Raw genomic sequence first — 23,940 nt, 5'->3', positions numbered from 1 at the left:
GTGAGTGTGTGTATGCAAGTACAGATATGTATATATATATATATATATATATATATATATATATATATATATATATATATATATATATCAGTTAATATAAATATCAAACGCTGATTAACTTTATGGCGCTACTTGAAAATCAGGATGGAATAATGGCATGTACATGGGATCAGAACTCAAGACATTAGTTAAAGAAATAACAGTTCATTACCCTAGATATCTAACAACTTGGAAAACATTAGTCAGAGTCCTTCATTTCAGGGAGAAGCTAAGTCTCATTTGCAAGACATTGCATATAGCTCATGCTAAAACATGTTCAGCTTTGAAATAATAACTAAATAATTACCAGAACTTTTCTATCAGCCTCATTAATAGGTCATGGATTTTAGAGTACTGTGCCACAAGTATAAGCAAATTAAAATTATGTTACAAAATCAAATTTTTCCATTTTACTTATTTTTTGAACAACTCTGTGTTTAAAGGTTAACAGTCACAACACTCATGTAAGCATGCTTGATTTTTGTGTGTGCATGTGTGTGCAAATGTGTATGCTGTAATTTGTACTAGAGAAAACATGGGAAGAACTTTCATGACAAATATAGACTTACATTTAAAATGGATTATATTTAGTACATTTTAGTATGGTACAAGATCATGCAAACATTGCCCTCAAAATGTCTTTGTTCAGTACATTTGCTGCATGTATAGTGAATTTTAAATTGTTGTGCACCAGTAATCAGGAAAATGCTATTAAGTAACTACATAGTTACAGGGAAAGGTTGCAGCATTCAGATGATATATGACTTACAGATCAAAGAAAAACACATTGCAAATTATTTCCCTTCCTCACAGAGTGTGTTTGGGGGAGGTGAACTCCTATAAATAGTATGTTACATGTTTTAAATTTGTTTATGGGTTCATACGTAGGTACTAGGCTATCAGCCCAAGGGCCTACGTAAGCCTAGCCAACAAGGTTCCCTGGCTTACGCCACCCAAGAAAGTTATTTTCCTGTGCGACTGTCGAGCAGAGACACAGAAGTGATCCCCAGGGTGTATTTCCTATTTCCCATCCACTCAAGATTTTTCTTGAAGAGTGCTAATGAAGAACTTTGTTGTGTTATCCATCCTTCCTTTACCTGTCTATGCAGTCACAAACCTAGGCTTGCAGACTTTGAATGGATCTAAAACTTAAATATAAGAGAAAAGCAAGTCAATGACTATTTTCTGTCTTATGTAGGTGGTCCTTCATGACCTGGTAACTTTATCTTCAGTGTGTTATGCACTCTAAACCTTTGGGTTCCCTGTCCCTCTGTTACCAGCAATAAGCAGGAACTGTATATCTCTCAACTGTCCAGATGTTCGCCTCATATTTTCAGTCTGTTCCACATAAAATTTGTGGTTTTCAGACAAATCACTGATGACTGAAATCACTAAATAAGTGATACATATGGGTTTAACACTTTATATCCTTCAGTAAATACATGCCAACCTAAATCCTGTTATTCTAACAACTTTCTAGGTTTATAAGAGCAACATTTAGAATCTGTGCCTATTTCTGTGTCCTTGTCCCTCCATTGTTTTAGGCTTTCTCCGGACTTATTGTGCTAAGAGGTTGAGTACAGTCACAAAACTGTCAGTGTTTCAGATGATTTATGACCTACAGACAATAGAAATGCAAGCCATCCAACCTTTCTTGTCTCTCAGAGAAGGTGTGTGACACAGTATCATGCAATACCATTAGAGTACCTTGCAGAGTAACTTCTGTAACAAACTTGTTTTTTATCCCCTGTGGAATGAAGAATGTTTGCAAACAAGGTCGCTCAACAAATGAGATACCTCTGTTTTTCCCTTGGGAATAAATAAGTTGCAAAGTGTGAAAGAAAAGCAACAATGCCCATTTGATACGCAATATTCTTAAGTGTCTTAAATTACTACTAAATGATTGCATTTATTTAAACATTTCTTTTAATATATTTCTTATCAAGCTTAATAGAAAACTTGAGGTACTGTTATACCCCAACATCAAAAGTCTAAAATGATCCATGATTCCTGAAGTCTAAGATATTCCCCTTAGGTCACTCTCTTCCTTAGACTTTTCCTACACGGTAGGCATTGCTTGTCTTCTATGTCTGCTAACAAATACAGAAAAGGATTTCACAACCTGATACACGCCTCACAAGTTACACCCCTTCACTTGTATAGCGAGAAGCCTAATGCTATCTATAGGATTCTGTTCAGCTTTAATCTGATAAAGGCTATAGTGTGATGTGCGAGTGCTGCATTCTTATTTATTTCATTTAGTGGACAGGATAAATCCAGCTGGGCCTTGTGTCCTTACTCGCAGAAGGCTAGTATAGTGTACAAACTGATTACAGTAAGCCTGTGCTAGCCCCTGGAATACCTCCTCCCTTCCTTAATAACAAGCAACTGATATGTTTAATATCCATCCAAACTACCAGCAGATCAGGCAGGAGGAACTTGGTTTAGTGTCCACCTGTAGTGTATTTACTTCTTTTACTACTTTACAATCTGCTGACCAAAACTTTTGTGGCTTCCACCTCTGTTATGTAGATTTACTCTTGTGGCTTGTACTTCCTTCACTTCTTCTGTTTTACTGGTTAACATTCACAGTTTTAATATCTTCAGGAATAAGAGCTTTATGAAATTACATGCAAACATACTGCACACTCTCACATACACTTTGCAACACCATTGGTTTGCTGCTTTTAATTTGCATTTAAAGACCAAGCTATAGCATATAAAATATCTAGTTTTCCCACTTTTGAGGGCTCATGGTCTTCCCTGTTACCATTATCTGTGATCATTTGGCAATGAGCAGATTGCACTCAACAACTGTTTTTGTTGTAATTGATAGCCCCTATTGTTCCCTCCATTTCACTTTCTTGTGCATGATTATTTTTGCTGGGCAATCCTTATGTGGACAATATATGTCACTGGCCTCCAGAATTCTGTGAAGTCCATAGTTTAGAAATGTTTTTTCTTGGGTACCTTTTCACATCTTTACCAAGTCATGGTGGAATAAGACAACGGTGCCTCATTTTGCTTACAGTCAAGGATGGGTGAAGAATATGCTGCTATGAATGAATGAGTGAGAAATTCCACTGCACACATAATTTGTTCTACAGTTGAAATCAGACAGATGGATTAAGACAGGGTTGGTTCTGATTTGTATCACTGCCTTTTTTCTACCTTCCTTCAGGCAACTCAAAGTCATTTTCTGTAAATCCTGCTTTCCTACATTCTCCCCATAAGGAAAAGAACAGATATACTAATGGCATTTGTTCCTCATATGCTGGGATCATCAGTCTGTTATTTTACCAAAGCATGAAGAGATAGTGAAGCAGTGGTTTTGTTTCATCCAGACCCAAAACTACAGCAATTCAGCCAATCATCCCCCTATAAATCCACAGCCCAAGAGCACTCAACACAAGACAAAATGTCTTTGGATTATTGTAGGATATCAATTGATTTCCTACAGTAATCCAGCCAAGCATGCATCAACAAATCCAGCCCCCCCAGAAGAGCAAAAAAAAAAATTGGATTAGAAAGCCAATCCTAAGCTCCCAACTCTTCAAGTGAAGAAAAAAAAAACTGAACTCAAGTGCCTTTTTGTACGGGTGCAGAAGAAAGCAAGTTGTAGAGCTAGCCTCTGGATCATGCACACTAACACTTTGTACCCAGGCAATTGCCTCTGTCCCCCCACCCTTGCTATGCTACTGGTTTCATCTCCTGTACTATGACTTTCAGACGTATTTCTTATTTTCCTTCTTGAAGAGCATACAAAGAAGCAAACCCTGGCAGCAACTTATAACCATTTATGAGAATCCTATGTCTGTCCATTATAAATTACATTTAACAATTAATTGTTGTTCTTTCTGTAATGATGGTACTCTTAATAAAATGTGCATTATATTGATTTACCAGACAAAACTGGAATAAGCAAAATTCTTATCTAAATGCATTAAAAGTAGATTGCCAGGCACCCAGTATTACTGCTGGACAGGTTAAAACAACACTGTCCAAGGCCAAGAATACTACTTCTATGTCACTTGACAATATCCCTGGCTGTGTTCTACATGAACTGCAGAGTGAACTGGCACCTCACCTGTGTGTCCTGTTCAATCACAGCCTCACCTCAGGCTTTGTCTCTACCGAATGGTGCACTGCTACAGTCATCCCTCTCCACAAAGGAGGAGCGACTACAGACCCTGGGAACTATTGCCCCATTAGCCTAATGAGTCTGATATGCAAAGCTATGGAATGCATTATCATGGACCTAATAAACAAGGGTATACGGAATCTCCAGACTCTGGATCCCACACAGTTTGGTTTTGTGAAGGGTAGATCATGCCTGCTCAACTTGGTCAACTTCTTTGAGTCAGTCACCAGAGCTGTGGATGAAGGCAAGGTGGTTCACACAGCCTACCTTGATCTGGCCAAGGCCTTTGATACCATTCCCCACTCAGGAATCACAGAAAAACTCAGTAAGCTAGGCATCAACCCCCATATCACTAGGTGGGTTGCAAACTGGCTTACAGATAGAACACACAGTGTGAAAGTACCTGACTCCAAGTCAGACTGCCGACCAGTCACGAGTGGAGTCCCACAGGGTTCAGTCCTGGGTCCTCTCCTGTTTGGTATCTATTTCTCTGAAGTCCAGGCCAACACAAAGGGACTCTGGCTGACAAAGTTCGCAGATGATTGCAAGTTGGGAGCTATTATTAACTCCCCAAGTGATGTTGACATCCTACAGAAAGGCCTCACTGAGACCAACGACTTGTGTCAGAACCATGGCCTTAAGCTCAATGCCAAAAAATGTGTCATTATCCCTTTTGGGAAAAACCCGGTTCCCATGAATTACCACATCAATGGTAGTCCACTGAACAAAGAAGGTGTTATAAGAGATCTGGGTACACAGGTTGACAGCAACATCTCTTTCAACCACCACATTGCCATTGTGGTCAGAAAGTCCTTCTATGTGGCACATCTCATTACTAAGAGTTTTGCATCCAGGAAGAAAGAGGTCATTGCCTCCCTCTACTCTTCCCTCATTAGGCCAATCATCGAGTACAATGCCCCATTTGGCATGTACCTCACTAGATACCTGCAACAACTGGAGAGGCCACAAAAGTACCTCACAAAGATTCTAGGTTTTAAACACTTGTCCTATATGGACAGACTCAAAAAACTCCACCTATTCTCTGTCTCATATTGCCTACTTAGAGGCGATCTCTGCTTGACTTACAAAGCCATATCTGACCCAGCTCTGTTAGAAATGCTACATCTAAAGAAATCCCAATCCCTCCACATCACATGCTCCAGAGACCTCAACCTCATTACCACAATCAACATAACATGCTGGAGGGCCAGGTTCATAACCCAGAGACTGCACATACTATGGAATAGACTTCCCATACATGTCAAACAGAGCACCTCACTGGCCCTCTTCCAGAGAAATATTGATGAGTGGATGGGAAATAGAAAATTCACCCCAGGGATCACTCCAGTGGCTCTACTTGACAGAAGCACTGGGAACTAAGGTCGGGTGGCACGATGCCAGAGTAATCCTATGGGCTAGGCTTGTAGAGGCTTCAGGGCCATTAGTCTAGTACACACCTTTGAACCTATGAACCTTCAGACCCACAGCAGATGTGTGTATATCCAGTCATGGTAATGTACTTCGTTTTTGATAGTGTAAATGTGATCTTTATCAGGTAGATGTTAGAATAAATGGTACAAATGATATCAGAAATAATTATTAAAATGAGGTGTCTCAGAATTTGTACCAGCTCTTTAATGGAACTCATGAGGCAGTGTCACTGTTAAGTAATAACATTACTACTGCAGTCTGCTTAATTCCCTTATGACTTAGAAAGAAATATAAGTGATAATCCTTTTACTTGGTTAACAGGACGAAGAGATCCAATGGTATTCCAACTGCTGTGCTGACTCCAGTCAGGAATCTTGATGGGCTCTAGAAGCATCTGTCTTCCTCTGAAACTGTCACCTTCATATGCTATCCAGCTAGAAAAGAAAATCATGCAATACTGTTATAGATGCAATCTCAGGGCCAAAGCAGTATTAGGTTTAGTTCTTTCAATAATTTTAATGATTGTACCTAAAACTATCATACTGTATTTAGCAAAACTTATTATAATTTAGAGATAATCATTTACAAAAGTTGCTGTATGATGCACCAGGTAAGTACAATGGTGGATTGCAAAAATCCAATGAAGATATTAGACTGCTCAAGTTTTATATGTATTAATGCTAGTAGGTAACACATTTTAGATTACTTATCTCTTAATGATACCCCTTACACTAAGAATTACAGCAAATAGGCCATCCTTTATACTGTAAGCAGACCAGGTTATTATTACACGTTGTTATAACATATGAGCTATAATGGCTGTGTGCATGTGTACTATACATGTATATATGAGTATGTGTGTGCGTGCATCTGTGTCTGGTTAACCATTCTCCTCATATGTGCCAACAGCAGTCTGAAACTATTCAAGGTGGGGTGGACTATACAACACTTGACTTAGTAGTGTAGAGATCTTCTGCATTTTTAGGTTAAGGAAAAATATTTTCAGTTTTGATTTCCAAGCGAATACCAACAGTCTCCTGCTAGAGATTTTTTTTCACTTTATCTGCTTCTTGGGGAAAGTGCTTACTCTCTTTTTAATTATATATAATCAACTACATATTAAGTGGCATCTACAAAGAGATTCTATATATACTCTCTATATTAAATGCCTGGTTGTTATACCAGATTATGGATAACCCTTACTTTATTTATCTGTAAATAATTATGAAGCATTAATTTATTTATATATAAATAATTATTATAAAGCATTTCCCTTATCCACAAGCATGGCTTACTAGCTGCTATTCTAGTTGTTACTTATAACAGTAAAAATTCACCTGTTCTGTCATGTTGTTGTAGGGAGTCTTGCTTTCAGTTACTCACAGGATAGTTTCCAGCTCTGGCTCATTACTGAAATTTTGGGACACGAAATGACAAGCCCTGACATGATGAAAAAAAAAGATCAAAAATCCAGGAGAAGAGCAAATATCGAGCATCACTCTTCTCCTTTAAATTTCTTTTTTGCAGAGGGACAAGTCCCCTGCACCCCCCCCCCATGTGGGAGGGGCAAGCCACCTCCCAATCTTATATATAATAACTGCAATATTTCAAACGGTTCCAAGCAGCTGCCTGCAGCCCTGAACTGGTTAAAATTAAAATAATCGGAGAGGGAGTGGAGTGTATGAGTGACTGCCTCAATGAATGAATGAATTGTATGAGTTTCATGGGCTTTTATTGTATTTTTTTATTTTTTTTATTTTACATTTGTTGACTGGGCTAGTCTGATTGGACACAGGTCCATTTTCAGTGGAGGCCCAGGGAAAAAAGTTCCAGACTACAAATATACTTAACAGTTAGTATGAAATACAAAAATATAATGCATTGCATAGCACACGTAGCACATATTAACACAGTAAAGAAAAAAAAAACTCAGATAATAAAGTTAAACAGCAGTTTCAACATAATACAGAGTAAAAGGCAGTGCAATGACCTGCACAGAGCAAAATAACATAGTAAGATATAAATACAGCAATGTATTTAAAAGGACATTCAGATAAACATAATTTGGTAGGGATGTAAATGACAGATAGAAATAGCCTTTTGTACCATATAAGTACATAGTACAAAAGGGAAGGAATGAGGGAAATACAAATACTAGTTTGTACATTAGTTGTTCACCCTGGGGAGTCACAGGAGCAGGACCAGTTGTCCATATGATGTGTTTTCAAGTGTTTTTTAAATTGTGTGGTAGAGCTATTAGAGGTCAGGTAGCTAGGTAAAGTATTCCAAGCTTTAGAAACAGAACAGCTAAAGAGGGATTTGCCAGAGTTATTATTATAATTACTGACATTTACGAGGTTCTGATTACTAGATCTTAGGGTTCTAGTAGTAGTATAGGGTTGGATTAGATTGTGTAGTGCTGGGATTTTATCAGGGTGGTAGTATACCTCATGTACAAGTGACAGTTGATTGTGTTTAAGAAGTTGAGGCAGCTCTGGACAGTTTAGTTGCTTGAGTGGAACACAGTGATGAGTATTGTGTGAGGACCCAGAAGCAAACCTGGCAATCTTGTTGTAGCAAGATTCAAGTTTGTTTAGGTCAGCCTACGTAGATTAGTTAGAACAGGGGAGGCATAGAGGAGGGTAGATAACAGATGTGTTCTAGCAATTATGGTTTTAGTGTGTTTAGTAAGAAAGTGTTTGTTACAATAGATGAGGCTTAGCTTTTTGTGGAATTTCTTGATGATTTGGGATACGTGGATGTCAAATCTCAGGTTATTATCTATTTCTACATCTAATAGTTTTCTGTGGGTGGTTGGGGTGATCTTGGTGTTGTTGTTGGACATTAAGATAAATTGGTCACTTGAAGGTGGAGATCTACATGGGCTGAAAAGAAGTTTAGTTTTGTTTGGGTTGAGAATTAGGTGGGAGTTATTGAGCCAGGTTTCAGCAACTGAGAAACAATTTTGGGTTAGGGAGTAAAGGTCATTTAGTGTGGAGGCAGAGCATATGAGGGTGGTATCATCTGCATATTGCACTACAGAGGCATTCGGTATGGAGGCGGAGAGCTTGTTGGTGAATAATGAGAAAAGTAATGGCCCAAGGATGGATCCCTGAGGGTCCCCTAAGGATACTGGTAGATAGGCAGACAGTTGGTTTTGCCATTGCACTACTTGCTGTCATCCTGATAGGTAGCTTTTAAACCATGAGATTGACGAAGGAGTGATATCAAGGGTGGATAGTGTGTTAAGAAGCATATTGTGGTTGACCATATCGAAAGCCTTTGAGAGATCCAAAAATACTGTAGAAACATAATGACAACTGTTTCTGTGCTGGTTGATTGTATTGGTAAGGGACACTAATGCAGTGGTGGCACTGTCAGTGGGTTGCAAGCCGTGCTGAGATTGAGACAGCAGATTGTTATTGAGGAGGTAGTGCATCAATTGGGTGTGAACAACTCTTTCTAATATTTTTGATAATGGTGATAGAATAGCGATGGGACAGTAGTAATTGAGTTCTATGGAGTTACCTCCTTTGTACAGTGGAATTATATAGGAGCTTTTCCAGATGGAGGGCACCTTACACTCAGATATGGATCTGTTAATGAGGATGGCAACAGGCTAGGCTATAGCCTCTGAGGCTAACTGGAAGAATTTGGCTGGTAGATTGTCAGCAGCTAGAGTGGTAGGTTTAAGTTTATGGAGGAGTTTTGAAATAGCTTTGATAGACACTGGATGCAAGTTAAAGTGAGGGGTATTATCCTGTTTGTTAGTATGTATTTGGGGGGTGCTGGGATAGGGAAGTTTGCAATATTTTGGGTACCTGCAAGGGTCTGAGCTGTTTTGGTAAAATATGTATTAAATTGAGTGGGAATATTATCTTGGTTGTTTGTAATTGCTGGTATTGGTGAAGTGGTTTTCCCTGGTTTAAGTATAGAGGTACTGCGGTCCACAATTTTTGTAGGTTATGAGCATATTTTTCCTAGATGTTTTGTTAGTATTTAATTTTGTCTAGTTTGGTAGGTTTCTTGGCTTTATTCCGGAGTTCTAGGTACTTTTGTTTTGAAGTTTGGGTTTTGTATTTGTGGAATTGCATCCAAGCTTTATCTCTGTCTTTGAGAATGGATTTAGTTTCTTTAGTTAGCCACTGCGCATAGTTTGTCTTTATTCTAATGGTTTTGGTGGGTGCATGCAGGTTTAATATTTGTAAGAAGCTTGAGTTAAAGTAGTGGACTGCTTCATCGAGAGTTAGTTGTGTCAATGGTTTCCCCTTTCTATGTGATGCTCTACAGATACCCTTAAACTTTAACCTTCTGTATTTTATGGCTATCTGTAGATAATAAACTATCATTTATATGTAAAGCATGCATACAGTTATTAGTACGCACTTCTCACTAAGGCAAACCCAGTTATGATTACTGGTAACCTTCAAACACAATGACTTTTTCTGCCATATTGTACTGATGTATGTCTTTCCATTCTTTTCCTTTTTCCAGGTTATTCCTTTGACTTACCTATTTTTGTGAAACTTCAACTCTAAATGAGATATAACCTGCTTTTAGAAACTCTTTTTTGGTGGCTATTTAAATAGAATCACACGCACACACACACACACGCACGCACGCACGCACGCACACACACACACACACACACACACACACACACACACACACACACACACACTGCATAATATTGACACTGCAGAATGTTGACACAGTAAAAATATCTAAACATAAAATACTGACAAAATGGAAGTTATACTAAGTAAGGTTTATGCCCTTTACCCACTGCTGTGTTACTTCAGAATTGGTATATATATATTTAGTAGGTGGGTGTGGGAGGTGCAGGGTGGCTTTCCCCCCCACACAAATACATTGACAAAATGTGGTTCAAGTTTGTCAGATTTTTCATTGGTTTTCTATGATGATAAATGTCACGTTTTTCAAAGTTTTTTGCAGTGGGGGCAAGCCTCCCTGCACCCTACACCCCCTGATAATTATACATACCAACTCCAAGGTCCACAGTGTGGAATGGGCATAAACCCTTCCCTAGTATAACTTCCATCTTGTCAGTATTTTGAGGGTCGATATTTTGCAGTCAAGTCTTTTGACTGCCAATTTAATGAGGGTTCAATTAAGTATATGAGTCTACTGAAAAAGAAAAAATGACCCCAATATCAATGTTCACAAGGTCAACCACAAAAGGCCAACTTTGCAAATATCAACACGCTACTACACATGCACCAAGCAAATAGCGCATGAAAAACAAACTTTTTTCTGAATGGAGCAAGACCCCCAAACCCCCTGCTAATTATATATAATTATATATACTAACTCTGAGACTGAACAATGTCAGGGAAAGGGCATATTTCTCAGCCCTGAGAACTGTGCGATTTTGCACACCTGTCAATTAGCTGTCTAGCCAACCAAAGGGGGATTCGATCTTATTCAATTTCCCTATATATATATATATATATATATATATATATATATATATATATATATATATATATATATATATATATATATATATATATATATATATATATATATATATGTATATATATATATATATATATATATATATATATATATATATATATATAGCTATTGCCCAAGATGTCACTAAATAACCAAACAATTCACAGATCAAAAAGAGCTCACCACACTTTGTTGCATAACACTTCTATGATATTTTTTGCTCTCTTTTTCTACCCACAGAACTGCCCATCAGCACATTATGGCACCACTGTCCATTCTTGGGTCTAGCTAATCCTCATTAATCACCCCCAGAGTTACTCCATGAGAGTTTGTACCAGCGAGAAACTTGGGGGATCCTGGGACTCTGTGTGTCATATTGCTGCTGTGGGGGGATCACTTTAAATGCTATCAGTTTGCCCAGCACCAGTATGTACAAATAAGATCCTGAGACTGACATGTAATGGGAGACCAGTGATGATGAGCTCCTTTCTTCTGCAGAGAACTGACATTGGCAAGTGACACCACCCATCATTCAGGGAAGCACTCAGTGGTTGGCTCATCAGCCTTTATGTGTGCCCACCCCCCTAACCCAGGTGCACTCATCCTCCCTCAGATGGCCAAGCCTAAAGTTGAATCTGGGATCACTTGGGGCATAGAAAGGGCTTTATCTTTCTATGCAATGGCTTTGGCACACATTTCTGATATCTGTCATATCTTTAAGGAAATCTTGAACTGTTAACCTTTCATGGTGTCAGCTGTTGTTTTGTTGCCCCTGTTCTCTTGTACTATTTCCAAGGTTCAGTGATTCAGGCCAAAGTGAAGAGGTGACTTTTTCTTTTTTTTACTTTTGTTTTTCTATATCATTGTGAAGTTTGAGGTAGAAGATTTAGAGACTGAGTAGGAGGCAGACTTCCCACATTGAGGGAGTTGTAGGGGAGCACAACCCCCTTCCAAATGATGTTCAAGGAGTTTTCTACAAACTATTCTATTGTGAGGTTTGTACTTGTAACTTTTTAATTTGTTTTAGTTTTTTTTTAGCTTTGGTTATTTCAGGAAAATGTGTTGTTATTTAACTGACAATGTTATTTGTAGCTTCATCAAAAACTTGCAAACAATTCAATGGTTTCTTCTGCTTATCAAAATAAAAATGTGGCATTTTTTTCCAGTTGTGCAATATAATAAGCATTTGTAATGTTGAACAACTGATGAAGTTATTTTAAAATATTTTCATAGAGAAAAAAAATCTCACTGAAGTATTTGATAATTTTTGTGTCTCAAGTGGGTAAAATGCATATCATTGGTCAGGATAAATACCCAGTGTTTTTTCCAGATACTTTCATGATGTGTCAGTGATAAATAAGGTCTGGGTGGTGGTGTATCTATCACATGTTCATATCCTACAAAATTTAACACCGGTGACTGGGGCATTGCATTTTAACACCAAATGGTGTGTGTTTTTGGTACACAAAATGAGCTTTAGACCATATTGTATCTTCAGCTTCTAACAGTTTAACATGATCATAAATATTCTTTTCTCTGTGTCACACATTCAGAAAAGGTACATGAATCTTTCTTAACTTGAATTGTCAGCATCAAAACATAATTTTGTGTTGGCAAGCTAGTTCAACTTCAGAAACAGTAAAGAGCAAACATACTAGCTACAGCCAACTTTAACACTTAGTGACAACCGTCCAATGTAATGTTTTGACGTTATATTTGGTGGCACTGCAATAGCCTGGGACATTCCATACATTAGTGATAATGTATGCTTTCTACTCAGCAAGCAGGTTGCTTGGTAGAAATATAATAAAATAAAAATGCTGACATCTGAATGGAGAACTACAGACCATTTCTTACAGACATCAGTTTAATGAGCACACACTGATATGGATGTCAGAAAAAAGCAGACATAGATAGAGATACAACATTGACAGCATTATTTACACTGAAGAGTTCACTGTCTTATCAAACCCTGTAGTTTACACCATGACACTTATTGTATTATGTAGATTATGTATCAACATAATCATGTAACAAACTCTAAAACATGTAGATGTATGTGCCCCTGCATCCCCATGTGTAGGGCAATATATAACAACTCTACTGTTGCACAAATGTAAAGAGGGGAGAAAGCTCCCAAAGTGAAGTAATTGCTGTTGGTGCACACTTAGAAATTGTAGCAGCAGTGAGTTGCTGTGGAAAACAGTAATCAGCAAGCTCAGCATTATGGAGATGGGACTTGAGAAAATGATCCCTGTGAAGTTAGGGCTCAGGCAAATGTAGGGGAGACAGTTTTGAATTCTTGATTATCAAACGATTCCAGAGGAGTTTGTACATGCGCTACAAGCTTTATATTTGGAGTATGTATCATTATAAACTGAATGGCATACATACTACTGTTTCCTTAAATCTAATATTTTACAACTTAAAAAAAGAAACTGTGCAATCTCAAAGCAAAATATCAGTTACCAATACCAATTCATATCTGTCTGAATTAGGTTTTGGCAACACAGCCATAAAATTATGTTCCATTGTCGCCATTGACTTCAACAACTAAGCCTAACAGCATAGTTGTGTAAAAGATGATGTGATGAGATGACCTACACCAAGATATCCGAAGAATGTATGGCACAAGTACATACAAAATAAATGGAAATGGACCACAATGGCCCAGTCCACCTATCTCTAGGCACGTGTGTGCACAAACACACACACACATGCACACACGTAAGTAAATGAAGCTTGAAGAAAGTACAGTTGTGTACCTACCATAAATGTAGATGTTCAAGTGTATTCACTATTGCAGTCATTACAATTGGGTTATCCTGCTGGCAGGCTACCCTCAGTCAGCCCGAATTCCAAAGTCTAGGTTCGGCGTCGGTTGCTGTCACCTCTTCCCTGATGTCAGTGCACCAAGGGTATAATAGATGTAGCCAACGCCATTTTCTTCAGTTTTTCTAGCCCCAGATGTCAGGTGGCCCCAAAAAGGTAGGCTAAATTATGCCAATAAACATGCATTCAGAAAAAAACTATTTTTCCTTCATCTACAAGCAAATACACCACATAGGTTGTATAGAATAGAGAAGTAGAGATAAGTCCCAGCAAAGTAAAAGGGGGATGGTGGGGTGGGGTAACCTGGACTGCAACAGTGAATACACTCGAACATCTACATTTATGGTAGGCACACAACTGTACTATGTTCAGCGTGTTTCACTGTTGCAGTCATTACAATTGGGTTGAATCCCAAAGCTAAGGTTGGGAGGCTGGTGTGAAATAGGATTAGGAGAGGCTATCAGGCCCTGTAGAACTGCAGTGGCAAAGCCTACCCTGGATTTTGAGTAGAGACGTAAGTGGTAGTGCTTTGTAAAAGTATGCATAGAACTCCAAGATGCAGCCTCTAAGATGTCTTTGGTTGGTACTCCTCTAAGGAAGGCTGCTGAAGTGGCTGCTGCTCTGGTGGAATGTGGCCTAATGCCCTTAGGCACTGATTTGCCATGCTGAGAATAGCAGAAACAAATGCAGTGGCCGATCCACTTTGAAATAGTCTGTTTTGAGATAGGCTTTTCTTGTGATCCTGCAGCATATGCCACTAGAAGTTGTTCAGTCTTTCTGAAAGCCTTGGTTCTGTCCAAGTAAAAGCACAGCTGTCTGTGAATGTCCAAAGAATGCAGAAGTCTCTCACCCTTATTCTGTGGGTTTGGGTAAAAGGTAAGCAAATGAATTGTTTAGTTAAGGGCCACACTGGACACTACCTTAGGCATAAATGTAGGGTTTGTCCTCAGAGAAACCCTGTCATGAAGGAAAATAATAAAAGGTTCCACAGCCATGAGTGCCTGTAACTCTGAGACTCGTCTAGCGGAGGTTTTTGCTAGGAGCAGAGCTGTTTTCCAGGATAAGAATTTTATATCAGCTGCAGAGGCTGGCTCAAATGGAGGCAATGTGAGTTTTTCCAAGACATAGTTGAGGTCCCATGCAGGTATTGGGGCTCTCCTTGGAGGTCTTATGTTTTTGGCCCCTCTGAGGTACTGCTTTAGTAATGGATGCAGAAAAATAGGTGGATTTGTATTGTAATGAGCTGAAATGGCAGAGGCATGAATTTTAATTGATGAAAAGGAAAGGCCTTTATCCAGCATCTCAGTTAAGTATTGCAAAATCTGAGGAATATTTGGAACAATCGTGTCAATGCCTTGTGCCTGATTCCAGGCACAGAATCTCTTCCATTTTTCTGCATAAGATTTTCTGGTGCTAGGCCTCCTGGCCTCCAAAATAATATCCATCACTGCCTTTGAGAAAGGTGTGTCTTGAATGGCTACAGTATTCGCCATGCTGCCAGGTTTAAGGTCCTGAGTTGGCTGTGCAGTATCTGACTGTCTTGTTGGGTCAATAAGTGAGGAATTTGAGGTAATGTCCAATCTGGACTTTGAGACAAGCTCTTTAAGATTAGGTACCAGTGCTGGCGGGACCAGTCTGGGGCAATCAGTATCATTTTTGGCTTTTCTAGTCTGACCTTGAGGAGTACCTTGGGAAGGAGAGGCAGAGGAGGAAAGGCGTATACTGTTAGGTTTTTCCAGCTGATAGATAGAGCATCCACTTTCCATGCTTGCTTGTGATAAGTCCTTGTGCAGAATTTCTGTAGTTGGTAGTTGTGAGGGGAGGCAAATAGGTCTATGCCCGGGCATCCCCAGTTCTTTGTTATCATGCTGAATACTTGTGGATCCAATTTCCACTTGTGGGGATCCATTAGGTTTCTGCTTAATTTGTATGACAGAGTATTTATCCTTCCTGGCAGGAATTGTGCTTGCAGATGTACTTGATAAGTCAATGCTCTGTCCCACAAGTTCATGGCTAGTCTGCAGAGGGGGTAGGAATGTGTGCCCCCCTGCTTGTTTATGTATCACATGACTGTAGTATTGTCTGTCTTTATCAGTAGTTGTCTTGGATGAAGTAGATTCTTGAAAGCTGTCAGGGCATTCGGTACAGCTAGCATCTCTTTTTGATTGATATGTAGATGCATTTGACTTGTGGACCATGTGCCCTGAATACATCTTCCTGCCATATGGGCCCCCCAGACATAATCTGATGCATCCGTTGTCAATGTCTGCCTGGCTGTGGGTATGGTAAATGGCTGTCCCGTGTTGAGGTGACAGGCTTTTGCCCACCATCGAAACTCCTGTTGCAGGCAGGGAATGAGGGCAATTACTGTTTTCAGGCTGTTGCAATGTTGAGTCCAAACACTTTTTAGATACCATTGAAGTTTCCTCATATGCAGTCTTGCATATGGAATTAGTAGAATGCTGGATGCCATGAAGCCCAAAGCCTGCAGAATTTTTCTTGCAGATAACTGGGACTTTGTTGCCAACATTTTGAAATAAGTAGTCAGTTGCCTTTGTTTGGCATGAGATAAGCCATCTGGGCAGTTGTATTTAAGCTTGCACCCAGGAATATTATCTCTTGAGAGGGTATGAGTTCTGATTTATTTTCATTTACTTTGTACCCTAGACCTGTTAGTAACCTTTTTACAAACACCAGATGTTGTAGTAGTGTGTCCTTGTTCTCTGCTTGAATAAGGCAGTCATCCAAGTATGAATATATTTGTATTCCTCTTTGTCTGTAAAATGCAATCACTGGTGCCAGGCATTTTTGTGAAGACTCTAGGCACAGTAGATAAGCCAAAGGGCAGTGCAGAGAACTGGTAGTGCACTGAGCCAGCCATAAATCTGAGGTATCTTCTGCATGATTGTCTGATTGGGACATGCAGGTATGCCTCTTTTAGGTCTAAAGTCACAAGCCAAGCCTTCTTGCCCAGCATGGGCAGAAGCTGCTGCAGAGTTAACATTTTGAATTTTGGAATATCCAGGAATGTGTTTAGGATAGACAGGTCCAGTATTGGTCTCCAGGCTTTGTCCTTTCTGGGTACCAAGAATAGCCTTGTGTAAAATCGTATTCCGTGCTCTTGCTGTGGTACTTGTTGAATGGCTTTCATGTCCATGAAGGATAAAACTTGTTTTGTGCCTCTGCCCATTGATTGCATGGCAGGTTTGGCATACCGTTTGGCCTTGGCAGGGTGTGAAAGTGGAACCTGTAGTCTTGAGATACGATAGTTAAGACCCATTTGTCCTGGGTGATCCTGTGCCAATTTTGTGAGAAAAGTGCTAATTTTCCCCCCAAAGGAGCAGCCAGAAGATAAGTGCTTGGTGTTGGTAGGGGAAAGTCATTGAGACTGTTCCCTGAATGGCTGTGATTTTTCCTCTCCACTTTTGGAGGTAGAAGCACCCCATTGCTTAGGCCTATATGAGCCTTGGGGCTGTGATCTGCCTCTGGGGCATCTGTATCTGCCTCTTTGTGGCCTGTCTGACACTGGAAAGGACCAATTCTTTGTAGGCCAGTTCCTGCTAAATCTGGGAGGCTGTACCTGTAAGAAATCCTTCACTGTTTGCATAGATTTAGGTTTGTCCTCCATTTTCTTCAACACTTTTTCTGCTTTAACACTAAACAAGGTATCATGTTGCAAAGGAGCATCTATGATCAGGCAGATTCTGCTCTTTTAACCAAGCATGCCTCCTAATGACAGAACCTGTAACAGCGGCCCTGCAAGAGGCCTCTAGAGAATCAAAACCACATTGCAAAATATGCTTTCCCACTTGTTCAGCTGCATGCAATAAATCCTGTATTTCTTTGTTTTCTGCACATTCTGAATTTGTCAACATTTTCTGTTTAAGCAGTGACATACAATATTGCTGATATTTAAGCATATGAAACTGACAATTTAAAGCTCTTACAGCCAAGGTAGCAGAAGTATAAATCTTTTTTCCCCATCTGTCCAGGGCCCTTGAATCCCTATCAGAGGGAATAGGGTTTTTTGCAGTGGAAGCCTTGACCCCCTTGGGACCCTGAGAAATAGTTTCTGGGTCAGCAGCAGGGTTTTTGTAAATAAATGTATGTGAATCCGGAACCCTGTAGTATCTGTCTGGCTTTACAGGAGATGGTGGTAAAGAGTCAGAAGATAGACCAGACTTTGTAAAAACATCATCTACAATGTCTAAAACAGGAGGAATAGCAAGGGGTCTGTGCTGGGGTAATAAAAGGAAGTCTCTGAGCCTTTTCTTGGATTCAGAGTAATCTTGGTTCTCCCAATGGAAATGCTCCCTCATAGTATGCAGGGTCTCCCCAAAAGAATAATCCTCAGGAGACAAGACTGAAGGGATGGATTCTTCAGCATCAGAATCCTCATAGGGAGGAAGGGAATATTCATGCTCAGAAGAGGAATCAGAGGAAATGGAAACCTGATCTGAAGATTCATATTCTATCTCTTGCCTAGGCCTCTTATCAGGAGGGGGATGGGAACCCCTGATCAAAGTAATTAGGTCTTCGACCATTTTAAGCATCTGGTTTTTAGGCATGGAAGTCTGTCTGGGAGAATGCTATACTTGTTTCTTTGTCTTTAGAGCTGCTTTAGTCTTTGCCTTTGAAGCTGAGGTTGGCTTTACATATAATTGTGTAGGTCTGAAAACACCCAAAGAAGCCGATGCCTGCTCAGCGGCTCTGGACCCATCTGAGGGAATAGTTTTGAAGTGTCCAATACCTTGAGTTTCCAGCGGCCCAGTTGGCTGTATGTAGGAGTTGGAAGCAGCCTGTGGCTCTGAGGTAGCGGGCATCAGGGGCTGCGAAAGCGCCTCACTGAGAACTGGCGAACCGGCGACAGGCCTAGCAGAAGCCTCGCTGTCGGTTTTGGACCTCGGATACCTGCCCTTCTCTTTTTCCTTGCGCTTTTTATAAACTCTGGTCATCGGCTGTTCCGATGGCATTATATAATTGAATCTTCGGCCAAAGTAAAGAAAGGCAAAATTGTACTGACGCTTAATAGTGCGTTGGTTAAATCTAGCACAAAACTGACAGCTAGCAACGTCGTGGTCAGGGCCTAGGCAAGGAATACAGTAAGAATGAAAATCCTTATGAGATATTTGCTTCCCACAAGAAATTCAATTGTTAACTTTTTCTGACATCGGTCTGGAGCAAGAAAAAAGTTTCCCCAACGGGGTACTTAGCTTTAATGAAGACTTCGGATCTGAAATTCGATTTTGAAAATCTCAGGAGTCGGCCGACCAGCTCTTGCAAACTACTTTTGCTTCGGGCACCGCACGGCAAGAAAGACTGAAGAAAATGGTGTTGGCTGCATCTATTATACCCCTGGCGCACTGACGTCAGGGAAGAGGTGACAGCAACCGACACCGGACCTAGACTTTGTAATTCAGGCCGACTGAGGGTAGCCTGCCACCAGGATAACCCAATTGTAATGACTGCAACAGTGAAACATGATGAACATCTTCCTGGTTTTACTGTCACCATGCATGCCCCATGGGGATCTTGAAGTCTGCACACTTTAACTTCCAATGGTTACATTCTGAGGCAAATTATATTTTCATAGCTCAAACAGATGTTCATATCATTATAATCACAGGACTTAATGCTGTGAGGTAGCACACTAGTCCTGCATCACACATATATTGCAAATGCATAAATGCATGTGGGCATTTAACAAAATTCATCTTCATTTACCAGGTCTACTGACCCACCCTAGCTTCTTCAGGCACAACTCAACACACAACCAGGGCTGGTCTGGAGATTAAGGACACTGGTGTAAAATCATACTACTGCCAAGGAGTGTGCCCACACCAGCACTCCATGGCAGCCTCCCAAGTCCATAACGGCTGCCTTTGAGAAGAACATGGATGCTTCTATGCATGCAAAACCTCCCAGACAAGTGATGTACCACTTGCAGCATGATGCTTGCCATGCAATGCTGCTACTGCAGTGAGCATGGGCAGCTTAAGGGATAGGTGAGCTGTCATCAACCACTCATTTCCATCCTTCCTTGCCTGGTCCCTCCATCACCTGTGATGCTAAATAAACATGGGTCACCTTGGGTGCAATCACGGCTCTATCTCACTGTGCCATGGGAATGGGGTTTGATTCTGTATGTTGATAACCAACATATTTTTGACAGAAACGTTTGTCATGTAAGTTGGATAGCAATTTTATAGAAATTAACTTTTCTGACTGTAAAATAATAACATGAAATGGCACCTGGTCTGCAAACGTTTCTGACTAAAAATGTTTTTGTTTACCTTTTCATTTTCTTTGCTATTTGTTAACTTGTCAACTTCTTATATTTTTTATCTACTTTTAGTCAAAATTTTGTGAGTTACATAGTGAAATCTTACTTTTGGCAAGATATTCTGTCATAAGGCTACAGCAGCAGGCAGCTAATGTTTATAATGAGTATGTAAACACTGAAAAAGATCAAAGACAAGTTATTTTAAATCACAAAATAATGTATTTAGTTAACTATAGATAAAAGATAGTTAACACAGTAGTTTAAATATGGTGAATACGTCTAATCACACAGTACCTCTTACACTGGCAGTCCTAGTTGCCAATAACTAGTTAAAAGAAATATGTGCATGCAGCTACTTGTCCATCAACACTCATCTAGTGATTTTTCTGATGACATGTTCTAATCAGATTTGCTTGCCTTGGTGACTGCAGCTCAGGGCTGTTACTCTGAATGTGCTGTGGAATGCTATCCCAATATTTGTAATTTTCAAGAGAAGTACCACTTTCAGTGACGTAAATAGTTTATAGATTCATGGGTTATTACTAAGCTTACGACCAAATGAGACCTCAGGAAGGCACAGCCACAGCACACAGTACTAGTGGGAACATAGTAATGTCCCCTCCATTAAGTAGACTTTGTCAACATACTCCTGGTGAAAATCTGTGCTCACCTATTCAGTCATCCAGGCACTTTGCTTTAGAGGTAAGGGTAGCCTATTCCAGAAATGTGGCATATGTTGGGTTACATATCTACCATGCCATCTGGTGTTGTTGATGTGATGCAGTAGATTTAGCTCAATAGAACATATGTTTGCTTAACCAATTGTTCTACTTCATAGGTTCATAGGTAGGTACTAGGCTATTAGACCTAGGGCCTGTATAAGCCTAGCTAAAAATGGTACCCTGGCTTTTGCCACCCAAGAAAATTATTTTCCTGTGCCCCTGTCGAGCAGAGCCACAGAGGTGATCCCCAGGGTGAATTTCCTATTTCCCATCCAATCATCAAGATTTTTCTTGAAGAGTGCTAATGAGGAGCTTTATTTGATATAGATAGGCAGTTTGTTCCAGAGTACAGGAAGTCTCTGGGACAGGAATCTATCCCTCCAGCATGTTCTGTTTATTGTAGTGACAAGGTTTAGGTCCCTAGAGTGTGTAGCTTGGAGAGATTGAGATTTCTTTAAGTGGAGCATGTCCAACAGCTCTGGGTTTGACATAGCTCATCTCACAAATATTTTGCAACAGGCAATTTACAGGGCGTGGTAACATAAGTTGTTAATTTTACAGTAATGGAGCACAGCTTTCTGCAGGCCACATATGCAAGAAAAAATGCTACACAGATCTGTAAAATGAAGTTTAGAAAGAGCTGATTTTTATGTGAATTTACCACTCAATATGGTTCAGGCAGACTAACATTACAGTTGCACAAGACACTACTACCTGTATAAGCTGTCAGGTTTACAAGGACAGGTGCCCATTGGGGATTTATTTGTCTCACATTCTGCTTATTAACTCCCGACAAAGAGTAATAAATAGATCATCCTAGCATACTATTTCTCCATATCTTTACTTTCATAGACTGCACCCCCAGTACTTAATTTTCAGTCTCAATCCTTTTTGAAGAACTTCATACAACGTGTAAAATGGCTTCCATGCTGCTCGTGCAGATGCCATTCATTGCCTATTGAATGCTAGACGGAGGAGTTGAAAGAGTGCTGGTCATTCATAACATGGAAAGCTAAGTAGAGATCACCCCTTAGGAGTCTGGCCAGAGAGACAGAGCTTTAAGTCTGTCAGTGTAACTAAGGATTACCTCTAATACCAAGAAATGCAGCATAGCTTCTGACTGCTTACTATCCAGATAACATTCCACTGAAGGCTGAGATCTGTTTAGTAAGAAAACGATGAGGTCTGTCAAGCTGGTGTAGCTGCTTAGTGAGGTACATACAAAAAGGTGCATTATATTTACTGATGGACCCAATAAGGGCTGAATAAAGTGGAACTATAACTTCTTTGGACTTTGAGGAGATGCCACTAAGCTATGGAAAAGCAAAAGGATTTTCTAACCGTGACAGAAACTTGTGGTCAAAGATGAATCTGTTCTCAACATATTTGCCCAAGTCCCTGATGAATGTGACAAATTTAATTGGAATGATATCTAGATAGCTAGATAGTAAGCAGTAGGGATGCTACACTTACCAAAGGAAACTATGCTGCATTTCTTGGTATTAAAGGTAAGCCTGTGTTTAATATGCCAAGTGTTTGTCTGGTCCAGCCCTTGCTTGAGAAATTGGGTATCAGAACAGGGTTTGATAACCAAGTCTAGTTTGCAATCATCAGCAAGCTTGGTGAGCCAAAGTCCCTTGATATTGACTTTTGTGTCACAGAAATGTATACCAAAGAAGAGGGGACCCACAACAGATCCACGTGGTAAAGCACTAGTGATTTTTTTTCTGTCTAGAGCAAATACTCTCCGATCTTAATGACAAGGGGTCTGCCAGACAGCTAATTACAAATTCAGCAAACTGCATGGACTAATTTTGAGTTGGGAAAGTTTCTCAATAATCCCAGGAAGGGGGATAGTGTAAAAGGTCTTATCAAGGTCTAGATAAGCAGCGTGGACTGTATGCCTCTTACACATGGCCTCATTAACCCTTTCAAAGAACTCAACCAGGATGAGCAGGCACATTTTGCCTTTTACAAAGCTGAACTAATGTGTATCTATATTATTGTTTATTTATTCAGCTATAATAATATTTTAAAGCCTTACAAGTAATGTTAATGAGACTACTAGACCTGGATATTCCAGGGTATGGCCTACCTTTACGCAATGGATGGTCTGCACTTTGAAAGGAAGATATGGATGTTCCACCTGATATAGTGCAACAGAGATAATGTCTGTTTTCACAGAGTTAGGCAGAATGTTTATAATACAGGATGTGAAATAATTATTGGATTGGATTGTAGCAAGTATTATAGGAATATTTATAAGAGCACATAGTATCACACAACACAATCTCTTTCTAGAGATAGGTATACACTTCCACAAACATTTTAGAGAAACACAAATGAATGGACTGCATTCTCTACACATTTATCCTTCAAATTTAAATTCACGTTATTAAGGGCTTGTAATCGATGGCTAACAATAAAAACTATTCTTAGAAAATAGATAGCACTACACTGTCATTGTCAGAGATTTGGGATGCATGGCTAGGCTTACAATGGCTCCAGTGGTTGTTTGTCTAGTATACACCTATGAGCTTAGGAGCCTATAATTGATAAATAGAGATTAATAAAATAAGGTGTATAATAGCAATTAAAACATGTATTGTTGCAAGCCTATCAGAGCATAGAAAGATAAAACCATAACCATGACCCAGGCAACCTGATTATGAATAACAGCTCTGGCACAGGGGGTGCGAGGTGAGAAAAGATGAGACTGTCTGAGTGGCTGACATTAGTTTAACCATCCTGGTGGGAGGATGTGATGATCTTGACTATCTGATCATCATCATCATCACAAGTAAGTGGAGAATTTCAGGCACAAATGTGCAGCAAAGACTGGGAGACAAGGACTTGGCACTACCAAGCCAGTAATGGGATCTCTTATTGAGTGTGTGGGTGGGAACATGTACACACACAAGGTGGGGGGGCACTGTAGGCCCCTTCGGTATGTCAGCATCAGGAACTAATGGCAGTTTTGGGGCCTTAATAGAAATTCCCTGTCAGATACAAGT

The 23,940-nt window shown here is 39.8% G+C and overlaps 1 protein-coding gene across 1 annotated transcript in view; it reads right to left on the bottom strand.

The window, feature by feature from the left end:
* Positions 1-23,940, bottom strand: part of LOC122802163 — a 1,241,087-nt gene that overhangs the window by 108,419 nt on the left and 1,108,728 nt on the right. The window contains exon 20 of the mRNA XM_044071837.1: positions 5,922-6,045. Coding sequence (XP_043927772.1) covers positions 5,922-6,045 — 124 coding nt within the window. The remainder of the gene's footprint in view (positions 1-5,921; positions 6,046-23,940) is intronic.

This window comes from Protopterus annectens, chromosome 5.part0 (assembly GCF_019279795.1).
Source record: "Protopterus annectens isolate FY-2018-M chromosome 5.part0, PAN1.0, whole genome shotgun sequence".
Taxonomy (NCBI): Eukaryota; Metazoa; Chordata; order Ceratodontiformes; family Protopteridae; genus Protopterus; species Protopterus annectens.
This window is presented reverse-complemented; position numbering and strand designations above follow the sequence as displayed.